Source organism: Morone saxatilis, unplaced genomic scaffold (genome assembly GCF_004916995.1).
Source record: "Morone saxatilis isolate NCDOM2014 unplaced genomic scaffold, NCSU_SB_2.0 Contig15, whole genome shotgun sequence".
Lineage (NCBI taxonomy): Eukaryota > Metazoa > Chordata > Actinopteri > Moronidae > Morone > Morone saxatilis.
In genome coordinates this window covers 17,856,000-17,883,290 of record NW_023339707.1, presented here as the reverse complement: position 1 = coordinate 17,883,290, position 27,291 = coordinate 17,856,000, and the positions used below count along the sequence as shown (strand labels likewise).

Here is a 27,291-nt window from a genome sequence, read left to right as displayed (position 1 = left end):
TCTATTAATCAAGTCAGATGTCTTTTCTTAATTGAGGAGGAAGAAATAGAGAGGCACAGATAGACAAACAGAGTAGGACAGGGTGAGGGAATACAGAGAAGCAGATGTTTTTATTGTTTGAGTGGAATATCTGGGGAAAAAAAGGAATCAAAAGAGAGGCGTGAAGTGAGGAAAAAGGAATAGGAGAGTATCTTGGGTATTTAAAAGCATTCATTCAGCCTTGGGCTGGGCTTGATGGGTGCAGAGAGGTCTTAACTCTGGACAGGACTGAACTAGAAGGCAGCTGCAGGCAATGAATACAGCAGCAGCTACTGCACAGGCAAAACCCCACTCAGTTAGAGCATGCTTTTTCTTTATGTGGTTTAATAGTACTGAGGAACTGCCACAGATAGAGGAAGTTTTTTTTTTCCCCCTTCTATTGGTGAGGTCATCTAGATTCCTATGTCAGATCTGGTCATATAATATAACACTGATGCTTTTGTTCCATTTCCTTTCAAGTTGCAGCCACATGCCTTCAGATAAATTCAGATTCTTTTCCACTCAGTAGACCATATAGAGCAATTATCCTGTCTCACAATAAGCTCCAATCCTGCATCCCTATTGGCTGGGCTGGCTGCTCCACTTTCACTTCCTCAACCTGACATAAACACACTTCCTGCTTTCACCTTTCACTGCGCTCTACACATACCAATCATGGGAAGACAATGCGAGCAGTTGAGCAGCAGAAATTAAACAGTCAAAAGACATTACAATAGCCATAAAATGGGGATTTCTTTTCTCCTACACAGCTGTATGGGAGGAGGACATGGGACAATAATTGTGACTGAAAGAGTAGTGTGGGATACAAAAGGAAATGGAACTTCACAGGCTTCATAACTAATTGTAATGTTGACATTATGTTCAGTAGGTAGGCGATACTGTAAAGCCCCAAAAAACATAAAGGCATTGCAGCAATTTCCAGTCACAGCAAGCCCATATGGAGCCTCTGCAGCCTGGATTCAGGACTATCATCCTGCCCCTTTTTTGGCAGTGTAACAGATCAAAAAGCCATTTTCACTCTTTTACTTACATTGGCATTTTTGCAGTTAAACTATTAAAAAATCCAACTAAAGTAACTCACCTTGTTTCATTTTATTAATTCACTTTTCACTTTCACTTAACATTTAATTTTGCTATGATTTCTTCCCCTTTGTTTGAGGTCATACAGGCAGGTTTATTGACTGTACTAGTGAGCAGTGCGGGCAAGTCAAGAATAGAAAGACATTAAACACCTTGAGAAACATGTTTTCAGATTTGATGTGGGTTATATTCTGATAGAGGTCAGGTAATCTACCACCTCCGTTCAGGTTCAGATATTCTATTGCACTGGAGGCCTCAGTAATTTAACTGGATGGTGATAACACTGTGCACTCATGTGTGAAAACCTTGGAGTCACATTAACAGAAACGTTTCCCTGTCCAAGGTGCTGAATCCCACAGTGATTTCGTTCCCAATTACATATGTTTTTTCCACATTATCTGGACATGGGTTAAATGGTTAAAATAGCAATTGGGGCAAATTCATATATGTTTTTTTCAACAAACTCGCACAATTTGGTCAGTTAAGTATTTTCATAATTAAATGTTACAGTTGTTTAATCAAGCAGAAAGTAACGCTTCTTAAATATGAAGATTTGTTACTTGTCTGTGCATTTTAAATTAAACTTCTTTGGGTTTTGTACAGCTGATGAAAGATGTCTCTTTCGGCTTGTAGTAGACGTTTTTCACTATTTTTTGACATCTCGTAGAAAAAGATAAATTGATAAATTGAAAAAAACAATAGATAGATTAACTGATAATAATGATCATTAGTCGCAGCCCTAAATGAATTTTATTCTTCTTGTGCAATCACTGAAATCTGCTTTAATTAAGTGGGTGTTGGATAAAAAATGGAAATGTTAAACTCATCAGTGCATTAGAGTAGTCTGCTGTAAAAAGCCCACTAGACCAAAAACTTGGCCAAAAAAGAAACTTTCCTTTGATTTGATTTTGTCTGTAATAACTGTACATTTGTGAGAAGGGATTTCAACAGAACTATATCAAGAAAAACTACCATATGTGTGGTCTGTCCTCTTCTATATTACACAAAATAAATCCTGCAATCACAAAACCTGGTGAGACAAATTTTCCTTTGTGCTCCAAGCATTTGGATGAGCTGACTATTACACTCTGGTGGTAGTGAAGTGAACACAATAAATTTGAACGGTTTGTGGGCTTATTGTTTGGGTTCTGAGCTAATTTACTCTACGTTCCTTCTGCTGATCATCTAAGTGGCAGAATCACCAAAACTAGTGGCACGACAACTATATCATTAGTTAACTACATTGACTGAAATATGCACCTTCAGGCATGGGAAATAAGTTCATCTCATCTATGCTATTACGTTGCCTGTGTAGCTTTAAAGCTGATCAAATTCTACTTCTGCATGTGATTGCTTTGTTGCTGGGGCAGGAGGCAGAGAAAAGAGAGGCAGATGGAATGAAAGAACAGGTTCAGAGTAATACGAGACGAGTGCAAACAAGGAAAGAGAGGTACGGCAGAAGAAACCATTCAAGTCAGTCCCTCGGGTACGTTTCTGCTATTACAGTCTAGCAGCAGCTCTGCTTGCATTGAATGGTCGTCCCCAGAGATCGCCCCAATGCTGGCATTAAGCATGTTGAACCAGCCAGTCTCTGTGAACGACTGCTTCAACACCAAAGTTGCCCCATTAATTCCCATTACCTTCTTTAAGTCTGCCAGACTTACTGAAACTTTTAGACGACGACAGCATCTAACAGATGTCTGAAAATAACACAGGCTTAAATAACTGGGCTGCAACAACTAAATGCAAGGTTGTTTTTTTTTAAACAGGCGTTTCTGCCGAATAATGCTACAACTACAAACACTTTCTATAATTAAGGGTTTCTTTTAAACTTGCCAGTATGCTTACTCAAAACATCTGAACAAGTGGAGTGATTCAGAATACTGCAGGGCATGGAACGGCATCTCACAAATGGCATAATAATTAATATTTCAATTCCTGACACAGTCAGAAAAATACGGTCAGAAAGATCAATCACTCACTGAGAGCCTCACAGAGCCCCCCCACTAACCCTTTTCTTCACATTTCTTTTAATATACAATGTGAAAAATTTTGTTTTCTAGTGACTCATTGGTTGAAAGCGCATACCACAGAACTGCAACATCCTGGGTTCAAATCTGGCCCAAGACCTTTGTCACATCACGCAGAGGTACTTCTCCTGCTAAAGGAAATAATGCATAAAAACAATTCAAACATGACAGAAAAACAGCCGTGACCAAGGCCTTTTTTAATAAATATTTGCTTTCTGCTTGATTTATGCAGCAACTTTTCAGTCCTGTCAATTGTGAGTGTGAGTAGATATGTGTGTGTGATTCTGACCCTGAACAAATGTGTGGAGGGCATGCATTCATGCCGCCCACTCACATTTATTGTCATCTGCACAGTAAAATGGACCAGAACTGTACAGTAAGCAAGACCAAGACGAGGACTAGAGTTTGCAACAAAATATTCTCCAAAACCATCTCTTGTATTTTAATGATTACCTCTGGGAAACAGTAGTAAAGCAACAATCATCTGAAATAAAACTGCAAAATCAAAATGATTAGGCATTCCACAGGAGCATGTTCCTTTGCACTGTCATCATTTGCTAATTAGAGGTTGATTATAGTGTATCTGTGTGAGATAGGCGAGCCTAAACAGAAGCAAACAATACTGCTGAGCTGGAGAGGAAAATAATCAACCTCCTATCACAGCCATCATCTTGTTTACAGTCATGATCCATTTAACCTATTAGCTTTCAGCTGCGCTTGAAAATTACTTACAGAGCAACAATCACACAGGGACAACCAGAGAGAGCACAAATGAGCAAGGTATTAATCAGCGAGAAAAAGCAAATTTCTCATTTCTGCCGAGTTACCAAAGTCTAAAAACAACCCACAGATGTTTCTACTCATAAGAAACTCCTGAACACTGCTCTTTAAAAATAGAACATGTTCCCCCCTATGCAGTGGGATTTATTTTTGGGCTGCACATGAGCCAAAAGTGGGCTATGGATTAGGCGCACAGTGCTTTTTGATGATGAAGCACACAGCACTAGGAGGCGTCTTTGAAACTCTCTCCAGCCTTTTGAAGCCCCCATAGTCTGTCCCACCGATGCGACTGTCTGTGCTCATCTCTTTTTTTTTTTTGAGAGGCTCTCTCAAGCTCCAAGCTCAGCACAGCCTAATGGGTGAGCAGCAATGAAGGCTCATATATACGCAGGGATCATATTTCATTAAGGCTACGCCTAATGAACTCCTCCTACAGTGAATTTGGCCACTGGAGTTCATTGTACACATCAGGAAAATAACACTGCAACACTGAAAAAGGTTGATGACTAAAGAACAGCTGCAAAGACTCAAACATTATGACACAGCAATGTTTGCAGCCGGCAAGCTGTCATTACTGACACAGAAAGGCTAATTACCAGGGCTTCAATATGAGCCCTGATAGCTTTCAGACATTAACAAGGGAAGAGTAGACAAGAAAAAGACTGTTGTGCCATGGTGCTGGAAATGCTGTGTAGTACTCACGGGACAAACATTAAGCACGTATCATAAAAAAAACATCTTACTGTACCCAAAGGAAGCCGATTTGCGGCAGGGGACGACTCTTCTGTGGCCCGCAGACACTAACCTCCCAGGATTCTCTATGACTTCCACAGGCAGGGAGGCATGTCTCCTATGGAAGGACAAACAAATAAAACACACTTCTCAGACATAGAAGGGCAAATGAAAAATAAACTTGACATGCAGGCTATTTTAGAACAGTACTGCATCATGTTTCTGTCACATCACAAGCAAATCAGGTAATATGACATTGTGTATTGTGACTTCCTCTTACTAACAGTGCAGTCTTTACAAGGAAAAATACATCACTAACTAACCACACAGTATTACCAGAGAACACACCACAACACATGGTTTTACTAATGTCACATCAAAGCAAAGCTGAGTTGGGCTTGTGAAGTACTAAAATATTCCACTTATAAGACCAGATCAGTGTGTGTGTGTGTGTGTGTGTGTGATTTGGCTCACTCACTGCAACTCATATGCAGTTTATATAATGGATGATTACTTTTGATTGTGTTACATTATTGTTGCATGGGCTACAGATAAAACCACAGAATGATTTAAAAAGACCCAGTGCATATATGTGAAATGATATAAATCAGAACAGCCATCTCTACTTGGAAGTTAACTAGACAAATTTAAAAATGTAATTCCTTTTCTAATAAGATACTTTTTTTTAAAGTCAGAAACAGGCCACTAGTAAAATTAACTGTGAACATGTTATAATTTAAGGAGAAAAGAACACAACCTGGTTCACCAAAGAAAAGAAAAGGTTAACATGTGGTACGTTTCGCTGTAGTCTGACCACATAGTTTGTGCTCTGTGTACTGCAATTAAAGCAGTTTTGTCCTCTACTGATCAATGCTCAGACATTACTCATCTCGTTCCACTGGATACCATCTCCCCAGAGACATTTCACTCTCATCTATTGTTTGTTAAAGTTTTCACTGAGCTGTGCCACCTTTGGGATGCTTGTCCCAGACTGGCCAAGCACATTTCTCAGGCTGTCAACTTGCAGTCAAACACCAACAGCCTACCCACCTGTCTCAGGGGACGAGGTCTTCATCAAAATTATAACACCACAGCTGGCTCACTACAGAAAGCCATCAAGCTAATGATGATAGTCATAGCTGCCAATTTGGTTTAGGCGTGTACATATTGTATGTTGAAGGAATAACTGCTAATAGTCCAATCAGATAAAACCATATTCAAAATAATATTCCATAAGTCTCTATTTCTTCCTTTAATTCACATTTATGCATTGTCTAAAAGCATTTGTAGCTAAATAAGTATTGTTCATTCTTTAACACAGCTTGTATGAAAAATGCCGCTCTGAGGCCCTGAGTAATATCAATGGCTAATTGTGTCATGGCTGCTGCCATTTGCTACTGTTTCGGCAGAATGAATTATTAATTTCAAAAATGCTAATGTCTCTGCTCTGGCTGAGTTGATAGCTGTGAACCTTGGATTAGTCTGAAAAGTCCAACACTCAGACCTTGTTTCAGACCTGTCGCACAAACACCCACAGTTCATTAAAGAAAAATGGCAGTTCTTTTCCACCTAGGAGAGATGTTCTAAGACTTCTTCCACCATACACTGCACATCCATGCTCTGTTTTGTTTAATTCCTTGTGGCGGGAACTGTTTTCAGAACAATGCCGGATTACGACCTGAAATCCAGTTTGCTCTCAAGGACAAAGACAGCAGGCTTGTTGTCCTACCCATCGAAGTTAAGCATCAATCTCCATAGCAACAAGAGATGAAGAAAGAGACAAGAGAAGACGATAGGTTTGTGTGATCTCTGTGGAGAGCATCGGCTGAGGGTGAGACAGCACTAGGCCGGCCCTGAAACGCAGCACTGTCACCTCTCATCCCCGCAGACAAATATCAGTTCAGCTGTCCTGACTCGTTCTGTCAGCCGGGAGGATCGGCCAACTCTTTTTAGGTTAGATTTATGTGTGAATTAAGCACAGTTCAGTCCACACATTGTGCTGTTTTAGAGAAATGTCCTGCCTGCAGATAGAAAAACTGCAGCTCCATAGCTATTTAGGCGAATGCCTCATCTGTTAGAAGAAGTTGCAAGAATACAGTCTCTTTGCTCCCATTTAAAACTGTATGTTAATTCCTTTTGCATGTCATTCTGCTTTTTAAATGATCCCACAAAAGGTTTACACTACATACAACAAGAAGTTGTTCTGAATTAATGTTTAAATTGATTGGAAACACTTTGCTTACTGCTGTTGTTTTGAGACATAGTTTTGAGAGAGGTTTTGACCTCCACAGAAGCAGCCCAGCAAAGCTTTATTCTCTTCATTGTCATCTCTACAATAATGGGGGGGGAAGAAGAGAGTGAGGTGGGGGGGGGGGCTTTATAATCCCTCCCTCTCTACTTCTCTGTTTCCCCAACTCTCTGTGGAGAATTACAGGGAAATAAAAGCCGCAGACCCCTCTGAGGCTTTCCCCCCAGTCACTCACTATGCCGCAGGTCTCTGACAAGCTACTCTGGCCTTTGTATGTGTCTGATCACAGGTTCAATAAAAGTCATGGATACACCATTACAATATGAAGTTTGAATAAGCCTCACTCCAAAAAAAACTGCCATTCATCACAATACACACACGGGCAGAAGCAAACAGGTATAAATAACAAGAGCACAAATTGACTCGCAACTGCTCAATGATAGACAAAAGCACTTTCATCCTCATTGATGTGATAAATGTCGGGACTGCTGCTCCTCCGCTTTAGCCTTTTGCTGTGTGCTAGTCTGGGTTTATGAATGAGTGCTGTACAAAAGTGCATCAGGGAGCAAGAGGACATCTTATCATCCGACGTTCACTAAAGAACAATCCAATAAAAGCAGGTCACTGAGGCTCTTGAGCGCCTGCCTGCCTATCTCACCCAGGTTCTAATCACATCTGAATGAAGTCATCCATTCTTATTACAGAACAGCAGACCAATTAAACATCGGCATGTTGTTATTCCTCTCTCATTAGCCACGGAGTGTGTATGAGAATAATCCCCCCCCCCCCCGCCATCACAGGGCCAATCTCTGTCTCTCTCTCTCTCTCCACACCCAAACACACACTCAAACTTCTATCAAACCAGTGCAAAGCAATCCTTCGGGAGCAGGGCTTATTTATTTATAGCGCCTGTGCCAAGTTCAGTGGCTTTTCCATTATTAATGATAATGAAACCTACCAAGCAGTGTAACACACAAAATTTTAAACAGCCAGGCTCAGTTGTGTCATGGTGTGGCATATTAACAAGGTGAGAGATGTAAGTGACTGTAAGTCTGCTGTGTGTTGTCAGTAGAGTGCTGTGTTGGCAGTTGTAGTTGATTTTAAACAGCGTTTAGCTCTGATACAAAAGGGGAACACAGTACCAAGATAAAATATGTGACTGAGAAATTCCCAGCAACGGTCAGAGCAATTTGAAAGTGGCTGCTGCTTCACATTAAATAGATGCCACTGAATAATTACACTGTGATACTTATACTTTACGTTTTTACTGATGCTAACTGTGTGCAGTGCAGTGGAGCTCTACCGTGTGGAAGCAAAGAAAGGCCAAAATAATTTGTATTCTCTAAAAGAAACTGTATCCCTAATTGTGAAATTTGACCAGTACTGAAAACATACTGGTAAAATCTAAATTTATAGCACTGAAATATTGTACTCTGAAAACCATCAATCTGAATTTATTAGGTTTATTAGGTTCCCCTCTTTGAAATTTCGAGAAAGGTAATAGCTAGTAAAAGAAACTCCCCATGCACAGCCAGAAAGTCAGGCGCCGGTAGGTCGCAGAACTATGCAGTTAAAAATCTAAATTAACCACCGCACACTGGAATGACTCAATGAATGAGTCATGAATCACAGTAAAGTCAATCCAGTGTGCGGTGGTTAATATTGAGGTATATCAAATTTTGCCATTTCAAAATGTAATTGCTTAATTAATTAACTCTTTCTTGCATTGTATTACTTACATAACCGAGGATAGGACAGGGGTCTGATTGATTTCATTCAGACTTGAGTGTTGCAAAAAAAAAAATCTGACCAGAATATATTATTTGAATAATGACGTGACGTGTATTTTCTATCTGAACGCTTGAACTGTAATAAAACAACATTAATATCAAGTCTTTAAAACTGCACAATTACCAGAAAGTTATGAGGTGAGTTCAAACCACATAAATTGAGTGAAATATTTCACTGTCATGAATTAATTTTCAACGTACAAAGTATTAGGTAGTGATTACATTTAATAATTAGGCATTCAGTTGCTTATAAAATTCCCATACAACCCTTTTTTGCTTCCATAACATAGTGTTGGACTATAAGTAAAATTAATTCATGTATGTAGGACAAGCTGCACTTATGTGGTTATTAATGTAATATTCTTTAATGCACATGAGCCTGTTTTTATGTTGTTAACGAATGCTTTGTAGTGGAACCACTTGCTGGTCTGCATTACATAAACAACATCTCTTACTCACTGTACCTTCTGGTCTTGTGTTAGTAGGTGGACTAGAAACTATGAAGCCATGAGAGCTCTTGGTGCATCAACAGCTAATAAGAAAAGTTCAGCCGGAACAAAGACATAGATTTCCATATAAACAATAATTTCGCAAATCGAAAAGTGAATGGGAAGCCAACATTTTAATTAAAATACTGACTTAAAAAAATACCCCTGTTTATTGCTTGATTCATTCATTCACTTGTTAATTATTCGATTATTCCCTTGTTTATTGTCCAATTACATATAATTTAATAAACTGTTTTACAATTACTGTCAGTCCTGCATAAAACACCTTGTAGATCTAGTCTAATTTAAAGAGATGTGTCAAATGTTGAGCAGCTTAACATTACCACAGTATCACCAACTGCACCTGACATAGTGTGAGATGAGCTGCTCTTGAAGCTTTTCATTGATTTTCAGGATCAGTGCCATCGTGTCAAAGCAGGGGTTAGCAATCACTTTAATTCAGAAATGTCATGGCTTTTGCATCCAACACTATGTACGACGCTGCCAACGAGTCACATGATGCAAAATGTGCTGGTAGAGATGTGCACATAAAGATCGAAAATCAGTAGCACAATAAAAGTCTTGGCATGGCCTCAGCTTCATATTAATGAGGGGAAGATTCTGGGAACTGTGGCCAAATTCACAACCAAGTGCAGCATGCGGAAGACGGCTGCTGCCATTTGGGAGGTTTCCAACCACATCAAAGCATCAATTTGGTGAGATGGGAGTGTTTGCCTCTGAAGCCTTGTCCTCCATTTCTACTGCTATGCATTTAGATTCCACCACCAGCAGCAACACTAACTCGGGCTGCGAGATATGGATAAAAATCAGAGGACCTACTTCTGATTTGTATAACATCTGTTATGGAAAACTATTTCCCCAATGAATATTCATTACACTGGACTCTCATAAATACGTATGAGAATATTTCAGAAGTGTAAAAAAATAAATTATACTTACTTAAAAGACAACAAATAAAACATATGAATATACTGTATTGAAAAAACAACTGTAAACTACAGTGTCAACTATACCAAAAGTGTAAACTAACATTGTTTGGGCTTAGATCACATTTTCCAATCAATATTATTCGCCACTTTGCAAATATCAATACTGAGAGCTGCAGGGTAAGATTGAATGCTAGCATTGTTTACAGAGATGTGTGTTTAAAGAAGAAAATTCTCCAAAGTAAAACAACACTTAATGACTTACTAAATTACTGAACACAGACTTGTTTATTATTTCTTTTGTCTACAAGCAATTTCACCTGAGGCAAAGCTTTGTAACCAAAGACACTCTCACACTTCTAAATCTTCAAATAACATCCATTATGACATCGATTATAACATACAGATGTTTTGAGTGAGATTACTATTTGGCAACCTACCAACACACACACACACACACACACAAGAAACTGATCATACATTCGTATTCAACCGATTGCATACAGTACATATAAAATTTTGATATAACCTATTTTTTTTTTCCTTTGGTACAGTGCTGTTGGAGGGGATGCTACTGAGTGGCAGACAAACTTAACATGCACATCTCTCACTCTTGCACACACACACACACACACACACACACACACACACACACATTTACCGTGATGGTATAAATACAAAGACTGGCACACATCTCCAAGCTGTGGCCCTCTGGATTCGCTTCAAATTTGTCATAGGACATTCAGAGCAGAGCAGAAGAAAAGCGGCCTGGGGAGCCCAGACAGTCGAGCACCTAAGGGAAGAACCGACATGGCCTGGAAAATTTTCACTAAAACACAGGCTCCGCTACACTGTGTTCAACTTGTCTTGACACAGTCGGGTCCTTAATACACTGTGCTACAGAGGCAGAAGAAGAGGTTGTTTGGATCCCACAGGGAGGGATCCCTAAAGAGAGAAGCTGCAGATAAGGCATGTGTTTACCAGTGAAAGAGGGCGATCTACTCCCTACGTGTAAGCCATATTTCATAGCTGTGTTCGCAGCAATGATGGATTCACATTACAGTTTTAAATCAGTCCACATCTTAACTCTGTCAGCAGAGGCACCACTTACAAATCTCTAGCCATTACAGTTCACAAAGTGAACAAGCTAACAACGGTGGAGTGTGACCTTGGGTTACACTTGACATAAAATCTCATCATTTCCTCCACATCGTAATATCCAGGCACCTCAATCCTTCAGACAGAGGGAAACTCACTCTGGCTAGCATGCTAGAATGCTAGGATGCTCAGCTTTACAGACACAAATGGCAAAAAGCACCTTCACCAAAGCATTTTCCCACCAAAAGGCACAGAATTTAGACATGTTTTAAGAGAGAATATTAACAAAATTCAGGCAGATGTACAATCCTGAGCAGTTATTAGAACAGCAGGACATACCTGACCATTCTGGAAGAGTCCAATTCAGACCTGGAAGACAGAAAAACACTGGTTCATTGATTTTGTTGAGTAGGTAGAAACAAGAATGCTGCAGTATGTCAGTAATCCAGCTAATGACATGGACAGTAACAAAACGCCTCACTGACCACGGTCTCTTGATTCAGCAACTACATTATTAGCAGCCAAGTTTAGCAATCTGGCACTGAAGGCTGCATCACTTTCAAACAGATCAATCTGGCATCCTTAGAAATGGCAAACCTTTAAACTCCAGCTACAGCTCACATGTGACATTCACAAAATGATACATTGATATTCCACTGGGTGTGTCAGAAATGTCTTCTCTGCCAATGCAGTGTTTATTATTAACATAGTATCTTGCTTTTGCAGACACAAAAGCTTTCTTTTTGTTATACAATACTAGATTGAGTGGAGTTTTTATCCCCGTGCACCTTTATTTTAAGAAAATCAAGGGTGGGCAAAACCTTAGGAACACCTCAACAACCCACAGTCTCAAACATTACTACTGAATAGGCCTTTTTCATGGAAGACATGAGTTACAAAGTGGGAGGCACTATTTTCCAGTGGTTCTGGAAGTAAAACACCCTTTTATTTTCACAGTAGACAGTTTGAGATGATTCATAGTTGGAGCACATCCACAGCTTTACACTCTCCCAGTTAAATCGTTTGTAAAAAATATGACCAACTATGTTAGAAAATACAAATAAAAAGCAGCAAGAAATATCCAACCATCCGGCTTTATATTCTGTTACATGCCCTGCTAAAGACAACACTGTTGAGAAAACTGACCAGATACAATCAATTCACTTTTAAATAAAAATTGAAAGGATCAACTAATGTGCTAGATTATTCTTCATGGCAATGGCAGCCAAGGATCAGGGGTATTTTAATATTTAGAGCTGTCTTCCATGCCAAATTGACAGACCAAACATCATTTCTCAGAAAGGTTTAGAAGTGTAAATTATTTTATAATAGTCATAACTTAAATGTATAGGTCTGTTAAATTATCCAGAAGACTCCTGTGTTTGTTTATATGTCAAGTGACACTGAGGATATTATCCAAAAATGAATTCAAAATGTGGAAAAACCCTTCTGGAACCTGTAACAAAGTGCTGATTTAATAGCGCTTGGATTTATATGGCTATTTTGGGGACATATTTTAGAACAAACTTCCTAGTACCTAGTAAAACACATTACTCACTGTGGCTCTGTGTATGTTATCATGTGTTTGCTGTCCCACACTCTGTGTTCTGCATCTGTCATGAAATCTCTTAGGCACTTTGAGATATATACAGCAGTAAATGGCATTCCAGCAGCACAGAAAGTCTACTTCACACCACAGAAATAAAATGTAGCCTGTTCTGTGAACCAAACACTAAGGGGCAATAAAATGACTGCATGGTTGCATCAGGGCAAATTTATGAGCCCCCTTGTTGCCTTTTTCACATGGAAAAAAACAATGAGGTATTCTTGGTTATCAGAATCAGAATCAGAAATACTTTAATAATCCCAGAGGGAAATTAAAAGACAGTACAGTGACTGACTTACTATACCATTAGGTACTGTAGCTGCAAAGGTTCTGCTTCTTAGAAAGTGTGTACAGTTCAGCTTGATGTTGGGTTGGCTCGATGAGATAACGATCCTCTCTGTTACATAATGCTTTGGCCAATTCTCTGCTGGCTGAGTGTTTTGTTTTCTCCTTTCTCATCACTCTTAGTTACTTCACTTCTCTGATTTCTTTTCTGTTAGCTGTGCACCTTTCTCTTCGCTCTTTTATTCCTTAAACATTTGCTTCAGATTGTCTGGTATAGCAGCAAAGACATTAATTATTCCATAAAGAACAGATAAAACTTGATACCACTGTTGTTTTCATTAGCGCAAAACCCATCACGACAGTGTGAATTAGGGTGAGGTGAAAACTAAAGCTGGGTCAATATAATGCAGTGGAGGGATGAGATTCATTGACACACGTGCTGCAGTACAGATCCAGTAGCAATTACTGAAGCTATTGATTGCTGTGTATACAATGCATCACTGAAAAAAATGATCGGACCAAAACCATATTTCACAAATCTTTTTGCTTGCTGAATGATATGTCCGTCTTTTAAGCTGCTGCTTGCACCCAGCCATGCACACCCGACACTCAAGGAGCAAATCAGAGCAAGGAAGAAGTAGTCAGAACCCTGGACAGCTCCTTTGTCCTGCAGTCCTGCAAAGGACACTAAAAACTACTACTACTACTACTACTGCTGCTGCTGCTGCCAACCTTTATTAACAGAGCTCAGTCTAAACCACTAAGAGTTGTATTGATTTGATTTGAGGTATAAATCTGGAACATAGTAGACATAATAGACAAAGTGAGCTCTTTTTCAGAACATGTGGTTCTATTTAAATGTATGAAGTATTAATTAATTTCAAAGCTCATTTACCTAGCGGTGAAAGGAACAAATTCCACATTGTACTGCCTTATTCAAGCAGACTCTATCATCCTTACGATGATGGACATGTGAATGTGAAAGTTAAACTGTTTTTCTTCTGCACTGCGCAGAAACACTGGCTACTGAGTTTCTTTCAGGTGCATTCCCAGAGACTTAAATAATGCATGAAATGCCAAATCCCATTGGAGGTATCATTCCACTGGAAGGCCTCCACAAGCTGTGAGATCGGTTTCTCCAATGGTGGCCCAGAGAGAAGCCAAATCTCCGGTGGCAGAATTAAAACTTCAACCCAGCTGCTTCCTTAAACCAAACCTTACACTGCTGCCTTTAGTGTCCTCAACCTGCCCTTTACCTCAAGCATATCGGTGTTTTCATGTGTGTCCCTTGCGTGTGCGTGGATGGTATACATTTGTGCCCCCTTTTTCCTGTGGCTCGGAGTCTGTTGTAACAAGGACAGCCTGTTTCCTGTTGTGATGGAGGAAATGGACAGAGGGCACACCCAGTGCAAAAAATGCTGACTCAGAGTTTATCAATCTGCCTTTCTGCAAGAGTAAGTGCAACTGGACACGACTGCAGAAAATGCACCAGTCATTTAATCATAGCTCCCTGCCTGGCTTCAAATGAACTGGAACGTCATATGCAGTAGGCCACACAGCAGCAATGATTCAAACGTCTACATCTTGCTGCAGCATGTATCCCCCTTTTGAACGTGTTTGTAGCCTATTTTTAGCATAATCATTTCTGTACTTTTAAATACAGTACCATGTATCATAAAGGCTTGGACACTTTCCCCTTAAGCTGTTTTACTTTCCTCGCCTCTTTCAGTAGAGACCTGCTCCAGTGTAATTATAAACCCATTATTTGTTTTTTGCTGTAAAATATTTAGTAGGGTTAAGCCTTGAAAAAATGGCTTCTAGCACTTTATCACATTACCGCCCTTAATATGGCAATAAGAAAAAAAGCGGAGTGCTAAAGCAATAAAGGAAATGGCTATTTCCTTTCCTGAATTCAAAAGAAAATCAAGTAATTACAGTTTGTGCACAGGTGTGTGATTGATGACACATTTTCCAAGTAACAAGGTTTTCTAAGTGTGTTTACTTTTATTATTTTACCTTCCTTTCTCCCAAATTTTTTTTCCACTCCTTCAACTTTGAAATCAGGACACGCAGCCCTAACTTCATCTTTGACTATGCTTCAATAAGCTAGCAGCAGGAATTCCTTTATGAACTTTACAGAGTCCTTAAGTGAACTGCTTAGACCAGAGTTATTTCCAAAGTTGCCCAAACAGTTATTGGGTTCATTGAATATACTGTGTCATTCTGCGGCAACCATGACAGCCATGAAACCCTTCAAGCTTTAGCGAACAAACCCCTTCGAGCTGTGATGAAAAAGAATAAATCACATCTGAAGTAACACAGAATTTACTAAACTTTCTACCGAAAACAGAACAGCACTTGGCCTCCATTCACAACAATGTCACCAAATGATCAATGAGTTGAACCTGCAGTCGGCTATAACAGCTCATTCACACTGACAGGTTCCTCAGAGGCACACTATGAAGCTTGACGATCTTGTACGATATTTCATAGTTATTGTCAGTATTTTATAAGATCCATTTTTCTCAAAAAGAACACTGCAGTCAGGATAAAGCACGCAGCATTTCAACATTTGATGTAGATTTTGCTCTTGCTTGCCTACTGACGGGCACGCATGTGAGTCTTTATGTCTGCTTCCCTTGGTTTAGGGCCTTATAAACGAAGGGGATTCATCATACTGCATGTTAAAGCTGCTCTGTGTGTGCGCTACATACTTGTGGTGTCCATATTACTGAGACCTAAATGATCCGTATTAATTATCAACTAATTACAGGCAAAAATGTGTCTGGCTAAGCAGATCTAATGAGTCAGTCCAGTCCTCTGTAGTGGTTTGCTTCTCATGGTGCTGTCAAATTATGTATCTCTAAGGAGTTACTGGTGTGTGACCCCTGCTGGCTGTCTGCCCCTGCATAAAGGGAGGGTATCAGGCCTTCACACTCACACACACACACACACACACACACACACACAAACTTGCACACACATACACACTGGTACGTAATGCTGAAAACTGCTCAAAACCGTCCACCAGCTTCCGTCCACTTTAATTTTTCATCATATGCTCATCTGACGTTGCCCAAATAGTCAATATATTATTTAGACAAATGCCAAGGAGCATGAAATGCACTGGCAGAGGAACTGGAGCTTTAAGGTGATTGATATACTGACTGTCAATCATCAGTATTGTTGTCAAGTTGGGAGCGGTGCCTTTATTGATGAGCCTTTGGAAAACATTACATCTGTCTTGGCTGCATTTAGGTTATGCATGCCAAGGTGAAATGTGAAGATGTAGTTTGTTCTGAAATCGCTAAATATTATTATATTATATATTATATATTATATAAGATGTTATAATGTTATTTCTGGACAAAAAGCCTAGTGGAAAGACTCAGTACAGTCTCAAATGTAAATAAAATCCAACATTTTTAAGTCTGTCGGTATCTCAGATCCTTGACACATTTGTTCCTGCTGAAAAGGTAGACTGACCTTTCCTCCAACCTTGACTCTGCTAAGCACCTGACCTAACAGGGAGCTGGATATGAGAAAATCTCACTTTCACTCTGGCTGCATTCCTGAACATATTGCTTGGATTTAGATCAGCCCTCAGAATCTCCAGGGTAACACAAAACACAAACACAGTGCATGCCGGCAGCCAGAGTGGAAACACACAGATTATAGCCTCAACACCAATAAGTAGAAGCAATGAAAACTGTTGAACTCGCAAGTCTCTCTTTCCCTTTTGAAGGTAGACATGTCAGCTATGTTAGAAACCACACAATCGAGAGCTGCAGGCAGAGGTGATGTTGAGAGTATTGTTTGTACGACTCCTGAAACTACTTCCCAGAGAATTTTCAGCCCAAATATTGGTTGTCAAAGGCCCAGCAAGCTATGAGGAAGTCCGTATTTGACATCGACCCGTGATGACTAAAAAGATGTGTGAGCAGTAGCTCCTCATCTGTGTTTAGCTGTTGACTCAGCCTCCACCTTGTCAGCGATCCACACAAACACACACACACACACACACTCACCGCACTCCCACTTGGCAGAAAACTAGTGGCAGCCTTTCAAACAGCTCTCCACAGGTACTATGCTACAAATTGCCTTCGATTCAGCTGCTGCATCAGCTGGTTTTGACAGCTGCGAGACGGATAATTGGTTCAACTGTGAAGAAATAAAGAATGAACAGGCGACCGTATTTGGCCTCACCGCTTTAGTGTTGATCACAGTTTGTAATGATAAAGGAGGGAGGAAAGTGATGTGAACACTTGGCTAGCTTGAAGTAAAAAGGGTGTAAAGTAAACATAAAGTGTGCATTAAATTTACAAAATACATTTAACTTACTATACTGCATTTTTCTCAGAAACTGCAGAAACTGACAAAATAGAATAATTGCGAACCTTTTAGGAAGGGTTATATAGGCTATGCCTGTCACCAATTATGTAAACAAACTGAGAAATGAAATGTTTCATGATAGCATAATAGCAATATAAAAACAGACACATATAGCATATTAAACTTTCCACAAGAAAGTGAACAAGCCTATTTCCTATAATTCCATACTATTCCTTGAATATCTGTGTTGTTAAATCCACCCAAACTTAAATATCATTAAGTTATCTTGTAAACAAGGTTTCTGTTAACATTCTGTCTTCAATCAGTTCATTACTCACCAGAATGTATATTGTGTGTATCCTTGAGGTCTAACAAACAAGCTGAATGCATTGTTTTCCTTTCCTTCTTTCCATTCGCATTTACATCCGAAAACCTCCACAGGGTACCTTTAAAACTATAGTGGGTAACTTTAATAAACGTTTTTGTCATATTTGCTATTTGCTTTGGGTCCCTGGGAACGAGACTCAATAAAAAAAGCGTATTTGACAACCTGTGAATATCTTTCTCAGCTCTGATTGGTTTTTATTCAGACACTGTGGATTCTAGTAAAAGCACTAGGAGAAGCCTGAGGAACCTGATTTTTTTCACAGATTATCTGTCTCATGTTTTACTGTCAGGATATAGTGAAAGTTTCAGCAAATAATACAGAAAGTTAGTTTTGAAAAAAGAAAATTGCAGCTTTTTAATGCAAATGAGACTCAAGTATACTGGGCAGGAAATGAAAACATAGACTCAACTGAATCTGTGATGGCTCAACATTAATCGTAGATGGGGGCTTAAGTTAAAGCCATACATGTCTTTTAACATACCTTTCTTAGACAAGTATGTAGTTGGTTATCCCTCAAGTTCCTACTGGCAGATCATACAGACAAAATGCAAATGAGGGACAAGACTGCTTCCACACAATCTTCAAGGATCAAGGAAATGTATTTAACATTATACAACACAAGGTTGTTCAGTGAAAGGAAAGTCTGCAGTCCCCTCATGCTACACACACAGAAAAAAAGATTATTTATTATAGTGGAATAACATATAATAACACACCTAATTCACAATACAATACTCTTCACAATACAGGATTCACAATATAATTTTCTCACAAGTTTTTTAACAAAATTAAAAATCTACAAAATGTTCTCTTACATTTTCTTTATCAAATTATAGAATCCTTTTTTAAATTCTGAGACAGGGTATTCACTGTATGAAACAATGCATATTTAATATAAGTGCCAGTGGTATCTTTGCACGTTGATACAGTTGTGAACGATGTAAAACATCGGACAAGCAAAGTCAAAAGTAGATTGCACCGTCTACTGTTTAAAAACACTATCATAATTCATTTTTAATCTTCACATATTTGTATCGCAATTTAACTGTCTCGCAATATATCTTTACATTCTTAACAGTTAAAATACATTATTCATATACATACACCCAGGAAATATTTCTGCAGAGCATTTCTTTTACATCTGGGAGTATGACATTTGTGTAAAAGTGTCCATCCACTTTGACTGCGTTTGAGCACCAAGCATCATCAATGCAATCTCAGAGTCAAAAGTTAAATCAAACTCAAGCAGCGGTGCAGAGTTTGGTGATTTAAACTTAATACTCACACTAAGCTGTGCCATCCGACCCCCCTTGGTGTGGCCTTTACCAGTAACACCATCAGATAGAGGTAACATTGGTCATTAAAGCCATCATTATCCTTTCTCGTGGGACAACCAGTGAGATCAAAGGACACAAACCAACCTTAACTCTGTCTTAATAGGCCTGATTGAGGTCAACAGCACCTGGCTGTCTTCCAGCAAGGCTGTGGTCACTCTGAGATGCAAAGAGGGACAGTCCATTACAGATAAAGGCAGCCTGCAGTTGATTTTGAGTGCAAGTTGCAAATTGTCTTTGGCCATTGCTTGAGATTTATAGGGGAGTCTGAATGCAAATCATCCCTGCGCAGACATTAATCTAGCAGGGGTATTTCATTAGAGGGGGCTTTGCTGGAGAGATGGAGTTCATGTGCTCGTAAATTTGGTCTGGCACACTGATTGTTCAGCAGATCGCTGGGTAAATGAGTGGACGCCACCAGCCACAAGAAACAGCTTTCTCCATCATGCTATTATTTCATGCCGAGGGGTCCCAAAACACATGCTAAAGCCGTTACGCTGGCTTGGGGTGAACTATTTATGAACTTGCCAATCTCCAGTCTACAGTCTCTATCCAGGGGACTTAGTAAGGGCAGCTGAGGTTTTCTTAAGCAGCAAATTACAGTAAAGAAGCCAAGAGACGCTCACTATGACCAAGATGGAAGGCAATATAAAACCACCAGTGACTTTAGAGAGCTAATTCAGCCTGGCCAAGATCGACAACCTAAAAGAACCTTTATCAAATACTTCAATATCTATTGATTAACTATTCTTACTATTAACTCCTCTGGCTTGATTCCAATCTCATCAGAGATGTACTGAGTAACAGACAAGATCAATGTTGTAATGAAATAAATGAAATACACCAAAATACCAGTCATATTGACATCATTTAAAAAAAAAGTTACATCTTAAATTTGCAGCTTTAGCTCTAAAATGGCAGATATCTACACACTTAATAAAACAATTGAAAATAAATTACATTTCTTTTATACTTATGTTTATTTATGTAACCAATCAGGTTTGACATATTGATTTGTTTGTCATCCAAGTTTCTTCATATGATTACACAGTATTTTTAAACTCTTGAGAAGGTCCTGCAACAATTATTTTCATTATCGATTGATATACTATTTTCTTTAGTCCATAAAATGTCAAAAAAAAGTTTGGAAAAAAAAGTTCATCACAATTTGCTAGAGCCCAATATGTCGTCTTCAAATTTGTTGTTATGTTGATCAACTAACTGATTAATCTACAAATCATTTTAGCTTTACAGTAAAGCCAACTTTAAACAATGAAATCCAACATGACAATTTATTCACAATGCATCAACCCTACATCAGACTTTGCTGTAAAACTTTTAAAACAAAAATCAGTATTTCTCTAACACAACTTACATGAAAGTGAAAAAAAGCCCCCAAAGCAGTAGTGAAAAGGGTATAAAATCCCACTAAAATACATTAGCAGAACACTGTTTAGAATACATCTAAAACACGTGTTTTTCTAACATCCATCTTTCATCAAAAGCTGTATTTGCATAATCCTGCAGCTGCTTTGACTTGTGAAACACATTCAACTGCAGGTCTTCTGCATCAAAGCAATTACGGTTAAGTAGCAGTTGAACATGCGCAATGAAAATAAACCACTCTACAAAATGTGGATATACTGTATGAATTGCCTGCGAATCATTTTTGAATGTTAGCACAACCCCTTGGTAATGGTAACCAGGCCACTTCTGGCACACATCCTGGCTGAGATCTGGCACGGAATCAACAATTCGAGAGCTTTGCTGCTCATTCATCAGCACTGAAACATTAATTTTAGCTCCATTAGAGCATTAACAGGGGAGAGAGTTGGAGTTAGCAATGATTTGTCACATTATTCATCAATATTTGATCATTCAAGATTACTTATGCTTCTTCACTGACTGGGATTCATACTGAATTTAAATGACTGCCTGAGAAAAATCTACCTCCACAAACACTGCCGCCATCATACTCAAATCTAACACCAGTGTTCATTTGAGAAATACAATTTTCCGTGGTAACGCCTGCATTGTTTCTGCAAACCATTTATATTCAACTCTTGTATGCTGTAATAGCTATCAAATTACCAAAGGTCTCTGGGTTTAAAGCCCTACATTAGGTTTGAACACAGTTTTAGTACATTTTAGGTAAGCCTAAAACTAGGCTGCGCAGAGAATGACACATCGGCTCTTTGTCATCTGCAGCTGAAGACGTTATCTCTCCAGCGATCACGTCAGCATACCAAATATTGTTTACAGTCGGTTGGCTATCCAGGCCTGTGACAAAGTTTGAATGCTAAGTCTGGGCTGGCAGATGCATCCAGCAGGGCCGAGATAAGAAATGAAAGCACTTGCGGACACTCCAAACCCCAGAGGACATGTTCAGATCACGGTGGATCCACTCTGATTAAACCAGCAGCCTGTCCTGCATCATGCAAGAAAAACATTTATCACAACCGCTCTTCCAGACTTTTTGTTTCACTTTAAAACGTATTACATTCACAGACAAGAAGACAGACCAGGTGTGTGTGCTTGAAAGTCTGCTGAAACATTCAGCCAGACTTAACTGATCAGGAAAAGTAATTTATCACTTATGTGTGCTGCAAAAACTTGCAATCTTGTATTACCTGTCATTTAATTCCTAAGTGAGCACAAGGGATACAAGTAACTGTAGAGCTCTGTTAAAAACAAACACCATTAGGAGAGAAAACTGCATAGGGTCAGCGGAAATACTGTTGGAATAAAGGGCTGACAAGGCAGGCAACTCAGGAGCCATGAACAGAAGAAACTTGATATGTGTGTGATTGTTAATTCTTGAGTGCTACATCAACCATCTCTTTACAAAGATGTTTATTTTAAACTCAAGAAACTGTGAATAAACCCTGAAACCGGAGTTTCAGCTTTGGATTTACAGAAACCAATCCACTGAGAGAGGCAACTCCGCTGCTGATTCTACTCAACCAGCTAATGGGGGTTACAATCACCTAGGTGGACGCGTTTATGGATCCACTTCAGGGTCAGTGCTCACCAAGATGATTTCCAATACCTGTGCAGCAGCCACACATCCTGAAACCCTGACTGACAATGTTACCCAGCAGCCTATTCTGCAGAATTCACAGACAAAGCTTTTGAATAAGCACAACCGGTTCCACTATCAGTAGTGCATCATATTTCCTGCTCTCTGCATTTTGCTCCTACAAGAGGGTAGAGGGGAAAACCATACAAACAAAATACAGGGAAAAGCCTTCCATTTACAGCCAAACCAAAGATAGCAGCAAACAATCTTATGTATCATTCAGTAGCAGTATCTGTCACATGTTTTGGAGCAGAATATATACACGGTGTACGTTATTCTTTTCTTGTTCCCTTCCTTCATTGTTCCCATTAAGTCACTTAATGATGATATCTTAAGCCAACAGAGGACTGACACCTCAGCTCAACTATTTGTACAGTATAAACAAATAATACACACTGTACTCAAGATGATACTCAAGATGATGATGAATGCATCATACAGCTGACTAACACGGAAGCTGAAAAGAAAAGGGAAACAAAGGGGGATAAAAGCTGCAAACTGATACGATGTTTGGACTGTATTACGATCCCTAATGAGAGTTAAATGCAATGTGACTAAATTACATGACAACGTGCATGCATCGAACAAGAGTGAACATGTTATGTATTTAAACTGAAATTAGATAGGCAAAACACACAAACACAGCAAAAACAACTTTGCATAGATGTAAAGCAGGGTCACTTGAGGCTGCATAACATGCTAAGTAAAAACACAATTTGGCCTTACTTGCGACCTCTCTCAATCACCCCCTGCCATGTTTATTTTCCCTCCTGATAAAAGGTTTAACACACAGCATGAGCTCAGCAGTTAGCTCTTGCCAAAGCAAAAATGATCCAGGGTTCAAACCTTACTGGCTCCTTCCACTGTGGAGCTTACATGCTCTCAAATCCTTCCACAGGGCTCAGTAAAGTATAACCTGTCCCTATAATCAGCATAGGTATATGGAAAATGCCACATGCCTCTTCAGTTCGGTGTGGATTCCTGAGGTGGTGATAATCTTGGGGAAAAAAATTATAAGAGGATCTTTTCCAACTACCAAGGAATTACAAGATTTGCCTTCCTGGGAAAGCCAAAGTAGTAAACGGGGCACTCATGCCAATGATAAAACATCATATTCTATCCTTTAAGGAATAGTTTGATTTACAGAAATACACTATTAGCATAAGGACTTAAATACATTTACGCTTTGATTTTTGTATGGATTAAACAAACTAGTTTAGTGACTTTTAGTTGAGTTTTGGAGGTATTGGTAGGCAGATTTTGTACAGATAGTAGTGGTAGTAGTATTAGTAGCGTCCGTCTTCTTATCTACCTTGAAAAAAGTGAATAAGTATATTTCCTAAAAATGTCAAACTTTTCCTTTCAAGCAGAAGTCTACACACAGATAACCGAGGGCTGCAGGAACTAGCTAGTTATTGCAGGTTATTGTATGTAACTGCTTTTTTACCTGCTTCCTCACAGTAGCTGTGAGTCAGTTCCTGATTACATAGCTAGAATGACAACCCCCATGGTAAGAGAGAAAAAGGACAGGCATAACAGCACAAAGAGAGCTGTGTCCACATTCTTGGCATAACGACAAAAGACAATTCAAGATTGTCATGTCACTGAAAGCCGGATGTCGTCTCCATTAATGTGAATGATATCAGGACAAAGCCAAGGTCTGAAGTGTGTCTGTTTAAACAACATTAGCCTGCTGTTTGCAGATGATGTTGATATTCAGGCATGTGATCTCTAAATTTGCATCGAGTGTTTTTCAGGAGTTTCGTTATGTATTCAAAGCGAGCGTCAACATTGATTCCATGGCGCCACTTAGTATGAGGAGAGGAAATGGTCATGTTAGGGATGTTAAGGAGTTTTCTTTTATTTTTATTTAAAGATGGGGTATTGAGTCTCTTTTTATTTGATGAACCAGTATTTTTGTCACAAGTTAGTGACAAAGGGAAAAAAAATAATCTTGCAGATACAAGCAGATAAAATAAGCTTTATCTGCAATCCAGAAGGACCTTGTACTGTTCTTGAGCTGCTCCTCCTCTGTATCTAGGAGTGATTTCAGCTGACACGACTAAAAAGTGGTAATATTTTTCACTCTATCGAATATCAACAAGACAAACAGTACACAGCAGTGCTTTGGGCTAAATGCAAATTTAAGCATGCTAACATGTAATGATTACCATGTTCACCATCTTAGATTAGTGTGTTAGCATGCCAACTGAACACAAAGCACAGGTGAGGCTGATAGAAATGTCATTAGTTTTGCAAGTATTTAGTCATAAAAATATATGTATTGGACACAAATACTTATTTCGATTTTTAAGTCTAGACTAATGCAGATAGCGGATCAGCTGACCAGCCAACAGACAGACGGACACTGTCCTCCCTAGAGCTATGCTGCTAGCATGCCTAAAAATAATAAATGTCCACTACAAGTGACCAGAGCTCTAGAAGATGTCTACAAATGGCTTTTAGCATTCCAGCAGCTGCTTAGCCCTCCCTTTGGAAGTATGCGGTCAAAGGCACATTAGGAGAAGACCCCATTCCTAGGAATCCCTCAGGAAAACCTGGTGTATAGCTAAGAAAGGTAAGAAAAAGACATCTGAGCTGCTCTGGTTGGCTGTTGCCACTGTGGCCCTGACCTTAGTAAGGGGCAAAAAATGGATGGCTATACAGTTAAATTTCCAAGTACACGCTATTTAAATCCCGTTTTCTCTGTTCTAAAATGACCTTTGCAGAATCTGATCTTAGAATCAGTCTTGCTTAAGACCACCGCCTTCTTCAAATTCCACACCGCACTTAAATGACATTTTAAATCCTGTATTGTCCATAAACCACACATTACATTATTAACAGCTGTCATATTTCATCAGGTTCACTGGGGTAATCAGAGGCTTCTCACTATCCTCTGTGCCAGTCTACCAGAGCTGGACTGAAATAGTGTTCAGACACTGTGACCATACAGAATGAGAGATGGTGACAGTCCGATTTTCCAGGGAAATCAGAGAGAATACCCATTATATAGTGCCAGAGAGCGATTTATAAAAGGGGGCGTACTACAGGTCAGTGTTAGAGCATGTCCTAATCTCAGGAGTCTGGTTTTATCAGCTAGCAAAGGCATACAGTCCATGAGTCATCAGTATCGACTGGCTGTCACTGATCTGCATGACACTAACACGACCCTGGACACAAAGGTCAAGTGTGATCCTGCAGACTGTGAATAGCTGAGTTAAATGTCTGCACGCTGGGGCATTTTAGAGATATAGCCAACAGAGTGTGAACTCAAACTCAGAACTGGTACAGGGGGGCTAATCTTCACAGCGTGTCTGACTGTCAAGGTCTTTACCAGCACTCTTGATATAATTCTCCACTACATCTGCCCTACCTGCTCTGCTCTGCCTGGGGCTTAACCCACTGCCTGCAGATAGAGCCAGCCCTTAAACGTGATTGCATAATGGATCCATCCCAAGTATGTGCCATTTTCCCTGGGGTTAAACCTATTGCATTCCATATATCATGGATTATATGTGCCTGTCATGCGCATGAAATCCTCTTTTAAGACCACTGTGGGCTATAGCATAGGCACAGTTTAGACTTCAGTCTACTGAGATGACAAAGCAGAATAATCAGAGACAATTAAAAAGACAAAGAGTTTTTGAGAAGAAGAATAGAGAACTCGATCTGCTGAATATTTAATCATACACTCTTACAGTTATACACTCTCAAAGGCAAAATTAAAACGAAACAACTCGACTGGAAAATAATCTGTTGGGTAAAAGGTTTGTTCATCAGCACTCACAATGATGCTGGGTGATATTCTCTCTCTCCTATTCCCAGACACGTTCAGAAAAGCTCTGTCCAACAATAACCATCCTTTGTAATTGTGTATAATTCACAGCAAACATAAAAGGAAAGCATATGATCTCAAAGTAGACTAGTTAGGGTCTGATTTTAGCAATAACTACTTTAATAAAGTGCCATTTTTAAACTTTAAAGACTTATGTAGAGAGGTATAATTAAACAGATTATTCAATTTAGATAATACAATAGCACAGGTTGTTATTGCTTACTTTTCCTGTGTGATATGTTCCTTTATGGCTCCTAGAGTGACCAGGCTGTTGCTGCCCTGCAGCAGCCTGCAGGTTGCCAGGTGCCGCTGGTACTGCTCCTTCAGACAGGCGTTCTCCGTGCACAAGTCGGACACTTGCTGCTCCAGCTCCTCTATCCTTCCCCTCTGCCTCTCCAGCAACTCCTGCTGGGTCTCGATGATCTTGTTAAGCTCCTTCAAATATTCCACAGCCCTGGTTGGGTTCTCGATCGGGCTTTCCATGTCGCACCGAGTGCCTTTTTTGTCCTGTGTTGGTTCCCTGTTGTATCGCAGAAGCCCCCGAGATGGTTCTGGGTAGTCCAGGCTGGGTTTAAGCGCAACACTTAAAGCAGATTGCGCCTTTTACGCCTCGCCATTGTTTTTAAGCCGGTGTGGGTGATCATACAGAAGCAGAAACACTCCCCGGTACGCGCGTTTAGAAGTCCCACTGCACAAAAAAAACAAAAAAAAACAAAAAGAATTAAACTAGAAGCTCCTAGAATCGCGCATCAAGCTGCAAATGTCAGCAGGCATCAAACATGTCAGTAAACTAAATGTGACAGACTACATAGTGAGGATCGCACTTGGCTCTCTGTGAGTCTGAAGTCTGGTTGTTCCCCCTGTTGGCAGCACGGTATGACATGTTCTGTTGGGTACCTTTCGCTCCATGCTGCTCCCCGTGACTTTTCGTAAACAGACGCTGGCTGTCAAGTAGGCGGGGTTTTCAAGTTTTATGAATCTGCAGGTCGCGTTGAGCGCAGGAGCGGCGTCTGTAAGGGGGGGGGGGGTTCTGGACCACCTTCTCTCACGTTCATAATGTCAGAATGTCTTGATTCATATCCAGTGCGTGTGTTCTGCGGGTTTGCACATAAGCACACGTCCTCATATTGCAAACAGAACATTACACATTTTGATAAGTTTGTTGCATTGTAGTTGTAGCCTCTCTCTCTCTCTCTC

At 39.7% G+C, this 27,291-nt stretch overlaps 1 protein-coding gene across 2 annotated transcripts in view; it reads right to left on the bottom strand.

The window, feature by feature from the left end:
- The window catches only part of LOC118324338 (IQ motif and SEC7 domain-containing protein 1-like), an 87,326-nt gene extending 60,349 nt beyond the window's left edge, over positions 1-26,977 (bottom strand). For both annotated transcript variants that reach the window (XM_035656623.1, XM_035656626.1), the window contains exons 1-3: positions 26,318-26,977; positions 11,572-11,601; positions 4,678-4,779 (exon numbers count right to left, since the gene is read on the bottom strand). In XM_035656623.1, the coding sequence (XP_035512516.1) occupies positions 4,678-4,779; positions 11,572-11,601; positions 26,318-26,577 (392 nt within the window). In that variant the 5' untranslated portion in view covers positions 26,578-26,977. The remainder of the gene's footprint in view (positions 1-4,677; positions 4,780-11,571; positions 11,602-26,317) is intronic.
- Between the last annotated feature and the right edge of the window lie 314 nt (positions 26,978-27,291).